At 47.2% G+C, this 19,466-nt stretch overlaps 1 protein-coding gene across 1 annotated transcript in view; it reads left to right on the top strand.

The window, feature by feature from the left end:
* Window positions 1–792: 792 nt before the first annotated feature.
* Window positions 793–19,466, top strand: part of LOC144681814 (protein SSUH2 homolog) — a 56,358-nt gene continuing 37,684 nt past the window's right edge. Inside the window, exons 1-5 of the mRNA XM_078543834.1 lie at window positions 793–860; window positions 16,347–16,445; window positions 17,028–17,100; window positions 17,661–17,790; window positions 18,830–18,890. Coding sequence (XP_078399960.1) covers window positions 836–860; window positions 16,347–16,445; window positions 17,028–17,100; window positions 17,661–17,790; window positions 18,830–18,890 — 388 coding nt within the window. The 5' untranslated portion in view covers window positions 793–835. The remainder of the gene's footprint in view (window positions 861–16,346; window positions 16,446–17,027; window positions 17,101–17,660; window positions 17,791–18,829; window positions 18,891–19,466) is intronic.

Raw genomic sequence — 19,466 nt, 5'->3', positions numbered from 1 at the left:
ATTAGGTAGGTAGGTCAGGTGTTTCCATGTGTCGGTGTAGACTCGATGGGCTGAAGGGCCTCTTCTGCATTGTGTGATTCTGTGATTCAGCCAAAGACTGATTTGTATAGCTTTTCAACATTTATTTTTGGACTCACTTCTCATTTCTAATCTGTGTATGTGTGTTGTGTTTTCATTGTGCTTTTTCTTGAGTTTTAGTAACTAATAAGCTCACTCTTTCTTTAACTCAAGACAGCCTAGTTAAATTGGCTCCATTTAAAACATAAATACATTTGGACTGGGAAAAGGTATCTACGAGGGAAGGGATTCTTTTTAATTTAACCTTGCTGCGACCAACCAAGAGGGTTGAATAAAGAAGGGGAGCTAGTTTATTCCTCCTCACCCGGGAGCATAGCAAATTGGGGGAACCTCATCCAGGGACCAGATATAACAATCACAAACTGTCCTTACTGTTCCTCATCCACACACTGTGCATGAAAGAAAACAATGTCAAACACTTTTCCACAAAGGCAGTGCCCCTTTATCTGTCTCAGCTCAATAACTAGGAGCCACCTTCATATCAACATGGTCCTATTTACAGTAAAAAAAAATTAATTTAATCCCATTGTGTTGAACTTCAGTTCCAGGAAAGTATTCACGATATTGCAGAGCCTGTTAGAGATTCAACAAGCTGGGGCATGAGATTTATATCTTGGAATCCTGAACTAGCGTAAACAGTGAACACTTGGCAGAAACCCACATCTTGCAAATTAAAAGAGTGATTTCAGTTGGCTCAACGTAACTTCCTCTGACAGAGGTCAGTCTCGTGCAAGACTAGTGCTGTCAGACTTTCGCAATGGATCCCGGTCAGTCAGAAGCTGGTAAGTTGGCTCTTTTGCTTTATTAACAGAGCCCAACTCAACAAGGGGGGCAGGTTAGTGGTGAGTGTAAATCAGGGTGGATTGGGCTGGGCACCCTTAAATGGAACCAGCAGGAAAACAGATATTCCTTCAGCTGTCAGCTTCCATCTCTGTTCCTCAACCAGTAACGACAGATCAATGCCTGGAAACAAAGGGAATGAGAATGATTGAGAGAGGGAGTGTGAGAGAGAGAGAGAGAGACAGTGAGAGAGAGTGAGCGTGTGAGAGAGAGAAAGACAGAGGCAGTGAGAGAAAGGCTGTGAGACAGAAAAAGTGTGAGTGGCTGTGAAAGAGACAGTGAGAGAGACAATGAGAGAGGCAGTGAGAGAGGCAGAGAGAGAGGCAGAGAGAGTGAGAGAGGCAGAGAGAGAGGCAGTGAGAGAGTGAGAGAGGCAGAGAGAGAGGCAGTGAGAGTGGGTGAGAGAGGCAGTGAGCAAGACCGTGAGAGAGACCGTGAGAGAGACAGCGAGAGAGACAGTGAGAGAAAGGCTGTGAGAGAAAGGCTGTGAGAGAAAGGCTGTGAGAGAAAGGCTGTGAGAGAGAGGGTGTGTGAGAGAGCGTGCGAGAGACCGTGAGAGAGGCAGTGAGAGAGACAGTGAGAGAAAGGCTGTGAGAGAAAGGCTGTGAGAGAGAGGGTGTGAGAGAGAGGGTGTGAGAGAGGGGTTGTGAGAGAGTGTGCGAGAGACCGTGAGAGAGGCAGTGAGAGAGACAGTGAGAGAAAGGCTGTGAGCGAAAGGTTATGAGAGAGAGGGTGTGTGAGAGGGGGGGTGTGTGAGAGAGAATGCGAGAGACCGTGAGAGAGGCAGTGAGAGAGACAGTGAGGGAAAGGCTGTGAGAGAGTATGTGAGAGAGAGGCTGTGAGACAGGCAGTGAGAGAGAGTGAGAGAGAAAGACAGAAAGAGAAAGAGAGTGAGAGCGACAGTGAGAGAGAGAGAGTGAGAGAGACAGTGAGAGAGAGAGTGAGGGAGGCTGTGAGAGAGACAGAGACAGTGAGAGAGAGACAGTGAGAGACAGTGAGAGAGAGAGTGGGAGAGTGAGATAGGCAGAGAGACAGACAGTGAGAGTGAGTAAGGCAGTGAGAGAAAGACTGCGAGAGAGGCTGAGAATGTGAGGGAGGCAGTGAGAGAAAGTGTAAGAGAGGCAGTGAGAGAGAAAGTGTGAGAGAGGCTGTGAGAGAGAGAAAGTTTGAGAAAGGCTGTGAGAGTGAGTGTGAGAGAGGCAGTGAGAGAAAGTGCGAGAGAAGATGAGAGGGACCGTGTGAGAGGCTGTAAGGGAGAATGTGAGAGAGGCAGTGAGGGAGAGTGAAAGAGGCAGCGAGAGAGACAGTGTGAGAGACAGAGAGAGTGTGAGAGAGTGTGAGAGGCAGTGAGTGAGAGTGTGAGATAGGCAGTGAGTGAGAGGGAGCGTGAGAGACTGTGTGGGAGACAGTGAGAGAGCGAGTGTGAGAGAGGCAGAGTGAGTAAAAGATAGAGAGAGAGGCAGACAGAGTGAGAGAGACAGAGGCAGGCAGAGAGTGAAAGAGAAAGAATGTCACAAGCAGGCAGAGAAAGAGATGGTCACAGAGTGACAGACAGCTAAAGAGAAAGAGAGATAAGAAGATAGAGACAACAGACAGACAGAACAAGAAATACTCAGAAAGGGAGAAAGACTTACAGGCCAAGATAGACAGATTAAAGAGGGTGTGACAAAGCAGTTAGGAGACAGAGTAAGACCATAAGGCCGTAAGACGTAGAAGTGAGTCCAAAGATAAATGTTGAAAAGCTATACGAATCAGTCTTTGGCTGGTCTGTGAGGAGTAGTTGATGAAATGTTAGACCATAAGATGTGGAAGCAGAAGTCGGCCATTCTACCCATCGAGTCTGCACCGCCATTCAATGAGATCATGGCTGATCTGATAATCCTCAACTCCACTTTCCTGCCTTTTCCCCATAACCCTTGATTCCATTACTGATTAAAACCCTGTCTATCTCTGCCTTAAATATACTTAACAACCCAGCCTCTACAGCCCCCTGCGGTAAAGAATTCCACAGATTCACTTGTCTTTGAGAGAAGAAATTCCTCCTCATCTCTGTTTTAAATGGGCACCCCCTTACTCTGAGATTATGCCCTCTGGTCCTAGACTCTCCCACAAGGGGAAACAACCTCTCAGCATCTACCCTGTCAAACCCCCTAAGAATCTTATGTGTTTTAATAAGGTCGCCTCTCATTCTTCTAAACTCCAATGAGTGCAGGCCCAACCTACTCAACCTCTCCTCATAAGAAAATCCCTCCATACCTGGGGTCAACCTCGTGAACCTTCTCTAGACTGCCTCCAATACCAGTGTATCTTTCCTTAGATAAGGGACCAAAATTGTTCACAGTATTCTAGGTGTAGTCTAACTAGTGCCTTGTATAGTTTTAGCAAGACTCCCTATTTTTATAAAAACAAAAAGCTAAAAGCTACTGCGGATGCTGGAAATCCAAAACAAAAACAGAATTACCTGGAAAAACTCAGCAGGTCTGGCAGCATCGGCGGAGAAGAAATCAGTTAACGTTTCGAGCCTTCATGGCCCTTCGGCAGAACTGAAGCATAGTTAGAAGAAGGGAGATATATAAACTGGTTTAAGGTGGGTGGGCCCCCCCCCCCCCCCCCCCACCCACCTTAAACCAATTTATATTTCTCCCTTCTTCTAACTATGCTTCAGTTCTGCCGAAGGGCCATGAAGGCTCGAAACGTTAACTGATTTCTTCTCCGCCGATGCTGCCAGACCTGCTGAGTTTTTCCAGGTAATTCTGTTTTTGTTTCCCTATTTTTATACTCCATTCCCTTTGAAATAAAGGCCAACATTCCATTTGCCTTCCCTATTACCTGCTGAACTTGTATGTTAGCTTTTTGTGATTCATGCACGAGGACCCCCAAATCCCTCTGTGTTGCAGCTTTCTTCAGTCTTTCTCCATTTAAATAATATTCAGCTCCTCTATTCTTCCTGCCAAATTGCATAAGCTCACACTTTCCCACATTATATTCCGCCTGCCAAGTTTTTGCCCACTCACTTAACCTGTCTATATCCCTCTGTAGACTCCTTGTGTCATTCTCATCACTTGCCTTCCCACCTATTTTTGTGTCATCCACAAACTTGGCAATAGTACATTCACTTCCCTCATCCAAGTCATTAATATATATTGTAAATAATTGAGGCCCCAGCACTGATCCCTGCGGCACTCCACTAGTTACAGGTTGCCATCCTGAAAACACCCCCCTTATCCCAACTCTTTGTCTTTTATTAGTTAGCCAATCCTCTATCCATGCTAATATACTATGCCCAACATCATGGGCTCTTATCTTATTAAGTAGCCTTATGTGTGGCACCTTATTGAACGCCTTTTGGAAATCCAAATATATTACATCTACTGGTTCCCCTTTCGCTATCCTGCTTGTTACCTCCTCAAAGAATTCTAATAAATTTGTCAGGTGTGATTTCCCCTTCATGAAGCCATGCTGACTCTATTTCATTATATTATGCATTTCTAAATGCTCTGCTGTTACATCCTTTATAATAGACTCTAACATTTTCCCAATGACAAATGTTAAGTTAACTGGCCTATAGTTACCTGTTTCTGGTCTCCCTCCCTTTTTGAATAAGGTGTTACATTGGCAGTTTTCCAATCCTCTGGGACTTTTCCAGAGTCTAACGGCAGAATTTTCCCGTTGGCATCCGGGGGGGCGTGACCTACACACCAACGCGTAAAATGATGCGCGGTGATGTCGGGCGAGCGTCCCGACATCATCACGTGCCATCGCAATATTTCAGTGGGCGGGCGTGCGATGATCTCCAATGCACACCTGCCATTGATTAACGGGCCACTTAAGGCCCTTGAGGCGCCATTGACGACGATTTTTCAGCGCCCGTGCAATCTTCGGGTCGACACACAAGCGCAACAGGCAGGCGGTTAGGACACATTTGTATAAACCTCATCCATGGGTGGGATAAGAGGGCTCAGTGGGGTCGCGAGTGTGCTCTGTCAAATATTTAATTTGCAAAGTTACTGATACTTGCCTGTGTGAGCAGAAATACTTCAAAACACATACTAGCTGCCTGGACTGGAATCACAACCTTCAGGTCAGCACTCGGCAGTGAAGATTCATTTTTGGGTCTGCTGGTTTCAGGAAGCCTTCCTTTAGCCTGGGAACGGGAGTTTAACCCTGCACTGGAGGCACCTCCTCTAAGGAGGAAGGGAGGGCTAGAAGGGGGAGGAGGCCAGGAGTCCACATTCAGCCTCCAGGGGAGCCACCTTTGGGAGGAGAGGCGCAGGCACAAGGGGTGCAGGGCCAAGAGGTAGCCGAAGGCGGAAGGGGCTGCTGAAGATGCCACTATCCTGCTGCCAGGGTATACAGGCGGCGAAACAGCTACCTCAATATGACTGAGGTGCAGTGTCAAAGGAGGCTCCATCTCTCAAGGGAGACAGTCAACTATTTCTGTCAGATGACAGGCCCTGAGATCTCCGCTAACTGTGTGGGTGAACACCCCATGCCAGTGGCTCTAAACGTCACAGGTGCCCTCAACTTCTATGCCTCTGGGTCTTTCCAGGGCTTAGTGGGTGATCTTTGCGGTATCTCCCAATCAGCTGTCCACACTTCTGTCAAACAGGTTACAGATGCTCTATTCAGGCATGCATTGACCTTCATCCACTACCGCTGGGACCAGGCCAGCCAGACACAGTGAGCCAGAGGCTTCGCGGCCATTGCTGGCTTCCCCTGCGTCCAGGGTGCAATAGACTGTACGCATGTGGCCATCAAGGCGCCTGTGGGTAAGCCCGGTGCCTTCGTCAACAGGAAGGGCTTCCACTCCATGAACGTGCAGACAGTGTGTGATCACAGGATGCTGATTCTACAAGTCTGTGCAAGGTACTCAGGCAGCTCCCACAAAGCCTACATCCTCAGACACTCTCAGGTGCTGGGGCTTTTCAGTGCTCTAGCCCGGCTGGATGGATGGCTTCTGGGGGACAAGGGCTATCCCCTCAGAAGGTGGCTCATGACGCCTCTCCGCCATCCAAGAACAGAAGCTGAGCAGCGGTACAATAGGAGCCATGCCTCCACAAGGGCTGTGGTGGAGGGAACCATCGGTCTTCTCAAAATGCGCTTCCGATGCCTGGACCGTTCAGGGGGCGCACTCCAGTACCCCCCAGATCGTGTGTCGGTGATAGTGGTTGCATGCTGTGCTCTCCACAATCTTACGCTGGAAAGGGGGGACGGAGTGGACGATGAAGGTGTAGACGCAATGGCTGCGGCTGCACACGTTGAGTCCAGCAGTGAGTCCGAGGATGAGCATTCACAGGGAAATGCTGAGGGGGTAGACACTGACCCGGGCATACTCCAGGGAGGCAGGGACACCCGGGAGGCTTTAATCCAACGAACCTTCAGCTAGCACACCACATATGGATCTCCAGGACAAGCCTGGGCTTCAGGCTCTATACTTGATATCTGAGTGCAAAATCTGCTTGGATAGGAACATTAACTAAGGGCCTTGTCAATAAAGCTAAATGTCCCACAAATCTCTCATAACATTATTGGTAACCATCCAGCTGCAGAAGAAAAGAGCCACCCTCAGCCATGGTGACATGTCTGAATTTAATGGTATAACAAAAGGAACTTAAGAGAACAAAATGACAAAGGTGTTCAACATCACACCGACTCATAAAGACCTCACTGTGGGCCAACACAAAAGCACCAGAGATAAACCCGTGGTGTGCCTAAGGTGCCTTATGTTTACGCTTTCAGGTGCTACATCTTGGTGCTGCCTCGCTGGGAGTGGCATCTGAGACAGCCTGCTCACGCTGCTGTCCTGTTGGCCTTGATGACCTTGGCGGCCATCCTCTGGCCCGTGGAGCCTGTGCTGGCCCCGTCTGGAAGGGAGTGGCCAGTTCCACAGCTGGCGTCTCCCCAGACGTCGCAGCCTCATCACAGATGCAACGGTCACTGGCAGAGGGGCAGAGGAGCTGCCACCCTCATCCAGAACACCCTGAGAGGAACCCGCAGAAACAACAGGCAGTTGCTGACTGATGTGAGGTCAGTTCGGACCTCCCTGCTCACCGTGGATGGATGGGTACCAAGTTGGGAAACTTGGTGACCACACCATCTCCGACACTGGCACTGACCAGCTGAGGTCAATGCCGATGTGAGGGCTTGCTGGTCCGAGCGCATCCCCAGGAAGCCCTCATTGGTCTCCTGGAGGAGCCTCTCCATGAGATTCGCCACTCTCTCCATGGAGAACGCATGGTGCTCGGCCATGAGGCTCATAGCATTGGCGATGGTCCTCATAGACTCCTCCACCACGGGCACCAAGCCAAGCATAGCCTTATGTATCTCCACCACACCCTAACCAGAGTGGGACATTGCAGGGCTCCAGTGCCTCCTCACCTCGCTGCTGCCGAACACTCACACAAAGATGCTAGGCCTGTCCCCTCCCCCGCTGCCCTTGGCCAAATGCTGCCTACATCACATTTGGCACCACTCGGTCTGACCTTCCATAGCAAGGAGGCGCAAGCACATGGAGCGCAGAGGGCAGCAGATCGATCGTTGCCATGCCACCTTGAAGCTCCCCTCCCAGCATGTCATCACCCTGACTTTGACATGTCCTGGAGTTCCAGCACTGCGCCGAGGTTCAGCTCCTCCCGGTTACCCCCAAAACAGTCATGTGGGTCTCAGTGTCCACATGCTGTGGGTGCAGAACCCATCCCATCAACACCCTCTCAGGGTGACCTCAGCATGGGCAATATCTGCAGGCTCACCCAGCGAAGGACACATGCCGTCAATGATTCGATGCAGTCACTACACTCTGACTTGGGGAGAGGGTGGGGGGTTGCGGCCAGGGAAGAAAGCCTACCTGCTGGGTTAAGTGACCCATGTCAACATGGTACTCACCCTTCTCGAGTGCAACAGGTCATTGAAGCGCTTGCGACACTGGATCCAGGTGCGTTGCCCCACGTCGCGGGAGCTCACGATCTCCATCTCCCAGGCATGTTTGGTCATGTGGGGGGGGCCTCCTCCTCCCATCCTGGGGTATGAGGACCTTTCGCTGTGCCGCCACCTCCTCGAGGAAGGCAGCAAGGCATTCGTCAGAAAAACGAGGGGCACAGTGCCCCCGTGCCCTACCCTCCTGCTTGGCCTGCTCAGCAGCAGTGCTCTGGGGAGCCCTTCCACTGGCCGTGATTCACAGCCTTGGAAAGGCTGCAGCAGCTTTTTAAAACAGGCTGCTCGGTCGCCATTGGACCTGGCGGTCATTGCAGACCCGCCATCGCCTGCCCACTCCCGCTGTCCTCAGGAGCCGCGATTCATGCTGGGTCGGCCTTAATTGGCCCACCCGCGTTAAATGGCAGCGTAGACCCAATCGCGGGCGGCGATCAGGTCTGCACCCGCTCGTGCCCGCTCCCGCTCCACCCACCCACCAGCCAGAAAACTCTGCCCTGAGGATTCTTGGAAGATTACTACCAGTGCATCCACTATCTCTGTAGCTACTTCCTTTAATGGAAGGATGCAAACCCATCAGGTCCAGGGGACTTATCGGCCTTTAGCCTCATCAGTTTCCCTAGTACTTTTTCTCTAGTGATAGTTATTGTATTTATTTCCTCCCCCACCCCCTCCTTTCGCCCCTTGATTATTTAGTATTTTTGGAATGCTATTAGTATCTTCTACAGTGAAGACTGATGCAAAGTATTTATTTAACTCCTCTGCCATTTCCTGGTTCCCCATTAATATTTCTTCAGTCTCATTCTCTAAGGGGCCTCTGTTCACTTTGGCCTCTCTCTTCCTTTTTATATATTTAAAGAAGGTCTTACTGTCCGTTTTTATATTACTTGCTAGTTTACTGTCAAAATCTATTTTCTCCCTCTTTGTTATTTTTGGTCATCTTTTGTTGGTTTTTAAAACTTTCCCAATCCTCTGGCTTACCACTAATCTTTGCCGCATTGTGTGTTTTCTCTTTCAATTTGATACTATGGGAAAAATTTTTCCCCTGTTGTGCAGGGGCGGGCAGAGGCAGGCACGAACCCAATCAGCACCCCTGATCGTGGATGCACCGCCATTTTACGTGTGCAGGCCAATTAAGGCCCGCCCATTCTGACGCGCACCCGGAAGCGCTGAGCGCTCCCTGTGTAGGCTGGGGGGGATTCCGAGTGGTTCCCTGCGCATGCACACGAAAGAGCACAGAAATCTCCCTGAGGCATGGAGGTGCCTCATGTCACATGAGCTGGGATATGCCAAAGAATTAATGTAAAAATTTTAATTACATTTTAAAACAGTTCATGAAACCTCGTCCCGCCCATGGATGAGGTTTCATGAAAAATGCGAAAGCCACCTGGGCCCTTCGCCTGACTGCCAACCTTAAGGTTGGATGGACAGCTCATTTAATTGAGTTAATGACTATTTAAATGGCCTTAATAGGCCTTTGACAGTTCGGCGGGCGCACAGCCGACTTGGCTGCGCGCCCGCCGAACTGACAATCTTAATGACACGCGGTAACGTCGGGACGCCCGCCCAACGTCACCATGCGTCATTTTACGTGTCGGTGAAAGGGGCTCACCAACCGGAGATTTCTGCCCTATCCTTAACTTACTTCGTTAACCGTGGTTGGTTTATCCCCTTCCTAGAATCCTTCTTTCTCACTGGGATATATCTTTCTTGTGAGTCATGAACTATTTCCTTAAATGTCTGCCATTGTTCATCAACTGTCTTTTCTGCTAAACTCCTTTCCCGGTCCACTCCAGCCAACTTCATTCCTTTGTAATTACCCTTATTTAAATTTAACACAGTTGTTTCTGACCCAAGTTTCTCACTCTCAAACTGAATGCTAAATTCTACCATGTTATGGTCACTGTTTCCTAGGGGGTCTTTTACTCTGAGATCATTTATTAAACCTGCCTCATTACACATTACCAGATCCAAAATAGCCTGATCCCTGGTTGGATCCACAACATATTGTTCTTGGAAACTATCCCGCATACATTCTATGAATTCTTGCTCGTGGCTACCTCTGTCAATTTGATTTTCCTAATCTACATGAAGATTAAAGTCATCCATGATTAATGTACTGCCTTTTTTAAACTCATATTTCCTCCACCCACTTGAATGGCTCCCTGTTCAGTGCCGTGGTCAGTTCTCTCATCCTCCCTGCAGTCCCCACTCTCATCCACACAGCTTGCAAGAACCTCGTAACTGTTGGACTATTGCAGGGGCTGAGGCTCCTCGAACACTATCCCCTGGGTCGCCATACCAGCCTCACCTGCAATCACACCCTCCTGTCCCTGATCACAGACCAAATTTGAATTACCTAATCTGAGGGTGTGACTGTCTCCTGGAGCAAACTGTAATTTGTGCTTTAGATTACTTTGGGTTCATTGACTGGTTGCCCTTCTGTTTTTGTTGTGATAAATTTCTCAAACATACCCTGCAGCAGAGGCAGACTTGTTTTGATTTGTGGTTTCACTTTAGAAAAGTTTTTTCTCAATTTACTGTGTGGTCCGTGTGTCGATTAAAAGTCTGGGTGCAGGATGTTAGACTGTCAGTTTCTGTGGACAGGCCTGAGCTTATGGCAGGAGACTCTAGGGTGTCTCCGAGGCATTTCGACAAGCTTATTTACACAAAGGGCTGGATTTTACAGGGGGTGGGGGAGGGTGCATACTGCTCACCCCCATGAACCCATCCCCCCACCCACTTGTTACAAAAGTCAGTCTCAAATTGACCAACTTTTAAAAAGGCTGCTCCGCAGTGATAACACACTGCCAACAGCCTTAACAAGCAGAAAGTGAGACTTCTGCCCCTCAGTGGCCAATCCAATTGGCCAGCAGCTCTCGCAGTCCCAGCCGCGCCAGAACGGAGTAGTGGGTACCCATGGCAGGGCCTGGGAAGAAGAGCAATGGATCCCGGACTAAGGTAAGTCCCGGGCTTTGAGGGCAGGAAGAGATCGGGCACCCTAGTTGGTGGAGTGGGGGGTGTGTTTTGGAGGCTAAGCAGAAAGGCACAGACGGATGTATGATCTTGGGGGTGCTGCCCGCGATGTGCACAGGGAACCCCTCCGAAGGACGTAACCCCACTTCCTTCCCACTTTTTAACCAGTTGGGTTAAAAAAAACAGACTGCCCACTCTTGCCCACCTGTCCATGCCAACCGTATTATGGCATTGGCAGTGTAATACTCTGGTCAATGGCTTGTTAACAAGCTCAATTGCCTGTTAATCACTTTTCAAAATGTCAGGTTGGCTATCGATTTCGGCACTCGCCTGCCTACCCTATTATGGGGACCTGGTCGGGATGGGCAGGAAGTGATGGGCAGGGCGCCAGTCATATTTTACGTGTCCCCTACCGAAAACACGCCCAGCGGGGGCTGAGGGAGCAGGGGGGAGGACATAAAATCCTGCCCAGAGGAAATTTCAGAAATTACTGCATTCTTATCTGTATTCACATCAGTGCCACTGAGTAATGTTACTGTACACCAGAATGTTACTCTACACTATGAGTAATGTTACTTTACACCGTAATGTTACCTACACTGTGAGTAATGTTACTCTACACTGTGAGTAATGTTACTCTACACCATAATGTTATTCTACACTGAGTAATGTTACTGTACACCGTAATGTTACTGTACACTGTGAGTAATGTTACTGTACACTGTCATATATTCCCATACATATGGAAAGATTTATGGCACAATAAGAGGCAATTCCGCTCATCATGTGTATGCCAGGTGAAAATGAGCTCTTGCGACTAATCCCACTTCTCATTTCATGGTCCTTTGCACTGTAGGTTGCAGTACTTCAAGTGCATATTTAAATATACTTTTAATTGTGATGCTGGTTTCTGCCTCTACCACCCTTTCAGGTAGTGGGTTCCAGACTCTGGCTGATAAAATTACTCAACTTCCCTCTATCCTTCTAGCAATTACTTTAAATTTATGCCCTCCAGTTAGTGAACTCTCTGCTAGCAGAAATAGGTCCTTCCTATACAGTCTCTCAGCCCCTCATAATTTTATACACCTCAGTTAAATCCCTCCTCAGCCTCCCCTGTTCCAAAGAAAACAACCCCAGCCTATTAAGGGAGATAGTAGCATAGTGGTAATGTCATTGGATTATTCCACCAGAGACCTCGGCTAATGCTCCAGGATCATGGGTTCAAATCCCACCATAGCAGCTGATGGCATTCAGCACTAACAGGATGCTGCCATCAAGCCATAACGATGTTCTGCCTATCACACAAATGAGTAATGTGGTATATGAATTTCAGTGCCAGTGCGATGCTAGGTATGTAGGCCGTACATCCCAAAGACTGGTGGATCGTATCAAACAGCATGTCCTTCCCACTGTTCGCAACAGGCAGGGTACAGACTGGACCCAATCAGCCCATGCTTGCAAAACTCAAAACACAGTATCCAACATTAGATGTGATTCCACAATTAGACAACATTTGCTAAATAATCCTCAGTGTGCTAAGAATGATGCTGACAACCAATTTAAGATTGTCAGTAGGGCTCGCAGTGTGGTGCATTTGTGTGTACTGGAAGCTACATATATTAGTATACAGGGCCCTGTTCTTTGCAGACAGAAAGAACATGTACACACATTACACCTGTTTCAGCTAAACAAAATAAGTGGCAACCATTCGCTGACTCATTCCTTAGGACAATGCCTTGACCAATCAGGGTCAAGCTGCCTGCTTTAAATTTCAAACAATGCTTGGCAGTTAACTATCAGTCACCATTAACTGGTGTATTCTCCATGGCACCACCTCTACCAATCAGAGTCCACTTGCCAACCAATCAGCGCTCTCTTCACATACAGTATAAATTGTTGCTTTCCCCTTATATTATATTTCTTGTGAAATGTCCTGATGAGTGCAAGACGAAAAACTTCGATATGTCATTTATTGCATATTCCCTAGCCTTGTTATCTCATCTTAATAAAAATGTCTGTTCCCCAACTTAAAGCTTTTACTCTTAGTCTATCTTTATCCTTTCGTACAACTACTCTAAATCTAACTAAATTATGATCATGACCGCTAAAAATTTCACTCACTGTTACCCCTTCTAAGCAGGTACCTCATTCATTGTGTCATGGTAGTGTGTAGTTAGGTGCCTCCAGCAGGGAGAGGGGGCAATTAGGTGTCAGAGTAATCGATTGGTTTTCCACATGCTTGGGAATGAATTGTCCATTTGAGAATCCCCTCACTCAGAAAGAAATCCCCCTTGTTGGCTGCTCTTTCAACAGTGGAAAGTAGGAACCCTGAATTCTGAACATGCTATAGAAGTTGCCCTGCCTCTGTACACCCTGGTCAGAATATGAAATCTGATTGAGACATTCTCAATCCAGCGGGATTCATGCATCTCTATGCCGACAGCAAGTGGGGTTGGGGGGGGCGCGGGTTCATGTAGGCTGGGCTGGGCTGGGCCCAAGTAGGCCAGACAGCAGGCTGTAATAGACTGGACACCATCTCCATTAAAACCGCACATAGCTCCATTGCTGTCCCATTCCTCCTCAGTCAAGGAGGAATGCTCTCTTTCCAACACTTATTCCAAAGCAATAACTGTCCTTTGTAACGCATCACCATCCCATTGGGGAGGGCCAGGCATCATACTGATTCCCAATCCTATCCTGACCAAATATTCATACTCCTGGAACCCTAGTTGATTTTTTTTCCTCCCTCTGTGGCCACAGGGAGACACTGGGCCAATGTTACCAGCCCCTAAGACTGGTTATCCGAACTGAGACCAGCTAACCCCAACATGGTCTAGCTGCTCTGTCAGGGTTCAGTCTCACTGGCAGAGACGGTTGCGTCATGGGAATGTCACTAGACTCATAATCCAGGGGTCTGGGTTAATGCTCTGGGAACATGGGTTTAAATCCCACTAAGGCAGCTGGTGGAATTTAAATTCAATGAATAAAATCTGGAATTGAAAGCGGGACTCAGTAATGGTGACCATAAAACTATTATTGATTGTCATAGCCCATCTGGTTCACTAATCCCCTTTAGGGAAAGAAATCTGCCATCCTTAGCCAGTCTGGCCTACATGTGACTCCAGACACATAGCAGTGTAGTTGACCCTTAACTGCCCCCTGAAATGGCCTAGTAAGTCACTCAGTTCAAGGGCAATTAGGGATGGCCAACAAAAGCTGGCCTCGCCAGCAACGCCCACATCCCAATAAATAATAAAAAAAGGCTCATGCTGGGCAAAACACATACTGAATGAGCAACCACGGCAGTTTAAATATGAGAAGGGCAATGGCAGACAAGAAAAGATGCTGTCCCACAAAACTGTTATGCCTTGTGGACACAATATATACAGCCTACCCAGGACCATCTCCTTTCAGAGTCCAAAACACAAACACACCGATCATATTTCCCCTTTGCAAATCCTTAACTATACAATGAGGTAAAAATTCACCTTAGGCTTTAGTGTAAAGTGGGTAGTATCTACTGGGCCACCTCTTGTACCCCCTGCCCAATATTCACTTCCATTGTGTTATGATCCAGCTGAGGTTACCCCTGGACAAGCCTGATCCCAGGGTGGAACCCAACTTGATAGATCCTAGCTTTTATTTGTTTGTTTAGATACGTGGAGAGTGGCTACTGAACAGAGGCACAGGGGTCAGCTAATGAACTTTTAACAAAAGAATAAAATATTTATTCAACAAGAAAAGATGAACTATATTACAATACTCTTTCACCCACAACTATACCTTAACAAATATATCCTTTACAGATGTATACAAATTTGTAAAGATTACACAAGTTACTAAAGCTATCTTATACTCTCATGATCGCAGAAAGTATAGTCCATGTAAACCATTAGGCAACCTGTTGTCAGACGCACCACACTCTGAAACCAAGTGACAGATGTCACCTCAGCCAGATGCTATGGATCTCTCCTCAACTACCCCCAGGCGCTTGTCACATTGTGAGCCAACCAGTCTCACTGAATTCTGTCTTTCACACTAGGGTTTCCAATCTCCACCCTCCAAGTCCTTGCTCTTGGAATCTTCTCCCAAAGCAACATTTCCTCTCAGACGCCTTCCGCAAGGGTTCATCTCCAGGGTTTTGAACTCTCCTTCCGATGTTCCTTTCTGCAGGGATTCAAGCTGTCTTCCACGTACTCTCTCTCACCAATTCAACCATCACAGTATACTACTGTTTCACATGCCCATAGCAAAGCATTACAGACCTTCCAATTGTCTCTTTGGATCTTCTTGCCACTTGCAAGCTGTTCTCGTTTTAAACCTGCTTTCTGCAGCTTTTGTCTCTTTAAATCTGAAGCTTGGAGCCTTTCTCTCTACCCCTCACTCTTAACTCCAATTAACAGGACCTTTTCCATGTTCCCGTCCTTCCTTTGACTACGGGGTCTTTTTTGGACTTTCCACGCTTCCACTCTCCTGAATTTTTGGGGTTTTTCTTTAGCTTGGGGCTGGCTATCTGTCCCCTTTGCTCCAGTCTCTCCTGGCAGCAACTTTCAAAACCCAACTGAACTCCACAGCTTCCAAATCAAAAATCTGCTGTTTTTAGCTTTTCTGTGTATCCGTGGACGGGATCTGCCTCTCTGGGCCCCTGTTGCTAGGCAACAGCCCAATTCTTCTACCCTTGTTTTGTTTACTTTCTCCTTCGGAAGTGAAACTCCTCATTAGAAATGCAAGCACCTTTTAAAAATAAAACTGAAACTCAATTTGACCTTTCTTAATACACAGATACAGAAATACAAATCAAGCTTAAACATTAAAGCTAAAACTCATTCCTAACACCAACAAATACCAACATAACTTACTTAAACTGTCTCTATTTCCTAACAATTACATTCAAACATGGCAGCTGTGGCTCAGTGGTAGCACCCTCATTGCTGAGTTAAAAGGTCATAGGTTCAATTCCCACAGCAGACAGTTGACTGTAAATTCTAGATTAACATCTTCCAGGGCAGTGTTATAACCAAGGCACCACCTGCTGTCTCAACTGGTTATAAAAGGATTTTCCCTGAAAACAGCAATGGAGTTCTCCCTGGTGTCCTGCCCAGTAATGATCCCTCGATCAACATCGCTAAAAAAGGATTATCTGGATATTGTCACATTGCTGTTTGTGTGAGCTTGCTGTTCACAAATTGGCTGTTGCATTTCTTCCATTACAACAGTGATTACAAAAGTACTTCATTATCCGTAAAGCACTGTGAGACACCCTGAGCTTGGGAAGGGGGCTACGTAAATGCAAATCTTTCTCTCTTTCCTTACTTTCTTTCATTCATGGAACAGAATGCCAAACAGGGTGTATAATAGAAGGCCCATGTAATACTATCCATTTAGCGATATGGCCCAAGACAGATTTCCACTCTCACACAAAGAAACAGTGCCTCTCGATTAAGTACTGGATAGAACCAGCCACTGTGATCAGTCAGAGATGCTACAGTTGCCAACACACTTCTAACTGCGCTGATCTCATGCAGATGGACCAGAGGACTTGGAGGAAGAGGAAGGCCCAACTGCACCTCCGATTGAAATGCTCGACAATGTGAGGGGCTACGAGGGAACTGTCGCAGGTGGTGGTAGGTTTGGAATGAAATATCCACACAGATATAGAGGTGAGAGTAGGGTGTGTTTAGCCTCTTGCAGGTTCTCAGATGACATATTTTCCATTAAAAAGGAGTATTTTGAAGAGCTGGAGGAGTATTTTATCCCGGAGACAGCTGCCCAGAGCTCCTCAGTCACTCAGTGCACTGGGCCCTTGGCTGTATTAGATCCCTGCTCCTGATCACTATCTGTGGACTCCCAGTTGAAATTCCAGGGGAGAACAGAATCAGTACGAAGCCCCTCAAGGTCGAAGAGCCTGCCAATGCTCACTGCTTGAATTCACATGTGAAGAATGGCCACTGGGGTGAAGAATTGGCAGCTTGGGGGAACCCATTGCCCATTCACAGGTCAGAGCCATGGCCACAGGGGCAGAGAACGTGGGGGGAAGGCAGTAAATTCACCTCAAAAAATGCAATGGGTTAATCAGCATTAGTAAACTTCAGTTTTTGGTGCCCGTCCTATTGGGGTAACCCCAGCAACACACCCCTCATTCTGGATATTTATTTGGGAGTAAATGGTAGGTGTTTGGAGAATTGAATCTCTCTTCTTGGTTACAGGTGGAAACTACATATCTCCACCAGTTCACCCATCTGATAAGAAGGAGCGAGCACAGCCCCAGCTAGAGTGGAGGTACACTGTCTTCTCGGAGCCGTCAGCTGTCAGTCATACTGTTAACATACTAGAGGGAGACTAACTCAAACCAGTTTAAAAATATCATCCATTTCAACCTATCTCAGTCCTAAAATTACTCTTTGATCACAAGTATCACACCTTTCCCAGTGTTGGCAACTCGGTCACCATCAATATTAAAGTGAATAATTCATTGCTGAACGATTATGAACCTCTGCCTATTTCTATGCATAAACCTTGAAACTCTCTCTGGCTGATGGGTGTTGTTACCAGCTCATACAATGTGATACTGAGAGAAACTCCAATATTACAGTAATAACCCAACTTCCAACACCAAAAGGATCCCCCAGGCTGATTGGTTTTGCTTGTTCTCAACTCTCACACCCCGATCGTGGAAATGGGCAATGAGATAATGACCAGATCATTTGTTTTTAGTTGAGGGATAAATGTTGGGCCAGGAGATTGGAGAGAACTCCCCCACCCCCCATCCAAAAGGAGTGAAGCTGGGAATACGGCATTTCCCGGGATTCAGCCTTGATTTTCTGTCTATTTCCCTCCAGAATTCCATCCATCACTGAAGAAGCAGCGAGAGAGGCATTGACACAGTTTGCTGCTGCTCGCTGTTGTTACAGCAGCAGCCCTGCCCAAGACATGGTCTTTCAGGATCTCACACCGTTCAACACGTACAGGGTAAGACACTCATTTTAAAGTCGATCCTTTCACTTTTCCCAACCCCGGCCTGGTCACTCCAGCTTCCATTTTGTTTCTTGGTTGGTCTCTTCTCCCCCCACCCATGCAAACTAATCACAGCTTGGTCCAATTGCAACCAATTTCAGAGTCCTACCCCAGCTATTCAAGAGACCGCTGATGCCAGGGACATCTCTAGAGAGTCAGGCATGTTTGCAGCACTGGCTGTTTGGGACGCTGTGTGTTCGTCTTCAAACTGTTTTGTGTAGTGTTTCTTCATTCTTCCTTTTGTATGTTCCTATAGAGCAAGAAAGCAAAGTTCAAGAGGATCACAAATCACGTGGCCTGCAAACACAGACCCAGTCTCAGGAAGCAGATATTCTGTCCATGGGCATTAATGACAGAGAGATGGACTGTGATTGGCTCCTGCTGATGGGAAGGTGGCTGTGATTGGCCCCTGGTGATGGGAAGGTGGCTGTGATTGGCCCCTGGTGATGGGAAGGTGGGCTGTGATTGGCCCCTAGTGATGGGAAGGTGGGCTATGATTGGCCCCTGGTGATGGGCAGGTGGGCTGTGATTGGACCCTGGTGGTTGGGCTTTAGAGACAATGTGTTCTCAATTTTTTTTAATCCCTTCATAGGATGTGGGCATCACTGGCAAGGCCAGTATTTATTCCCTATCCCTAATTGTCCTTCAACTGAATGGCTTGCAATAGAGGGCAGTTAAGAGTCAACCACTTTACTGTGGATCTGGAGTCACACAGACCAGGTAAGGACAGCAAATTTCCTTCTCTAAAGGACATTAGTGAACCAGATGAGTCTTTACAATAATCAATGTCAGTTTCATGGTCACCATTACTGAGACTAGCTTCATATTCCTAATTTATTAATTGATTTTTAAATTCTACCACTACTGTGGTAGGATTTGAACCAATGTTGCTAGAGCATTAGTCTGGGCCTCTGGATTAATCGTCCAGTGACATTATCACTACAACACCATCTCCCCCTTAAGTACCTAAGTATATATTTTTTATCTCTTTCAGTATCGTCTTGAGACTTTCACTGAATCCCGACTAACTGAATGGACACACAAGCCGTTTACTGGTGAGAGTGCATTGAGCAAAACCTTCAATTTAAGTACTTTCATGGTGACTACCTGCAACATGTTACTGAGAAATGAAAAACCAGAATCAAACATCTGTCTGAAAACATGCATCTGCAGTATTCCCGAAGGCCCATTTCAACCTAAATCAGTGAAAACCACATTAGCAATAGTCCAATTTGTGTCACACTGTTTGTAGGTCACCCTTGGTTTGACCCCTGGTCCTCAGTGAGCAGCTCAACAGCAACTACACGGATTGTGCCAAAGAGGGTTCCTCCAATGCTGGCCTCTCATGCATCCTCCACTTCTTTCACTCTACCATTGGTGGCCATGCCTTTAACCATCTAGGCCCTGTGTGCTGGAAGTCCCTCCCTAAATCTTTCCAGCTCTCTTGCCCTCTTCCCTTACTTAAGATGCTCCTTAAAACCCACCTTACCGATCCTAAATCCTTATGTGCTTAGTGTCAAAGTTTGTCTGATTATGCTCCTGTGAAGTGCCTTGGGTGTTTTAATACATTAGAGGTGCTATATAAATGCAAATTATTGCTACTGTTGTTTTAAATTTGCATTTTTATTCAG

Source organism: Cetorhinus maximus, chromosome 6 (genome assembly GCF_964194155.1).
Source record: "Cetorhinus maximus chromosome 6, sCetMax3.hap1.1, whole genome shotgun sequence".
Classification (NCBI taxonomy): Eukaryota; Metazoa; Chordata; class Chondrichthyes; order Lamniformes; family Cetorhinidae; genus Cetorhinus; species Cetorhinus maximus.
Note: the sequence above shows the minus strand (reverse complement) of the source record. Positions and strands in the feature narration are given on the sequence as shown.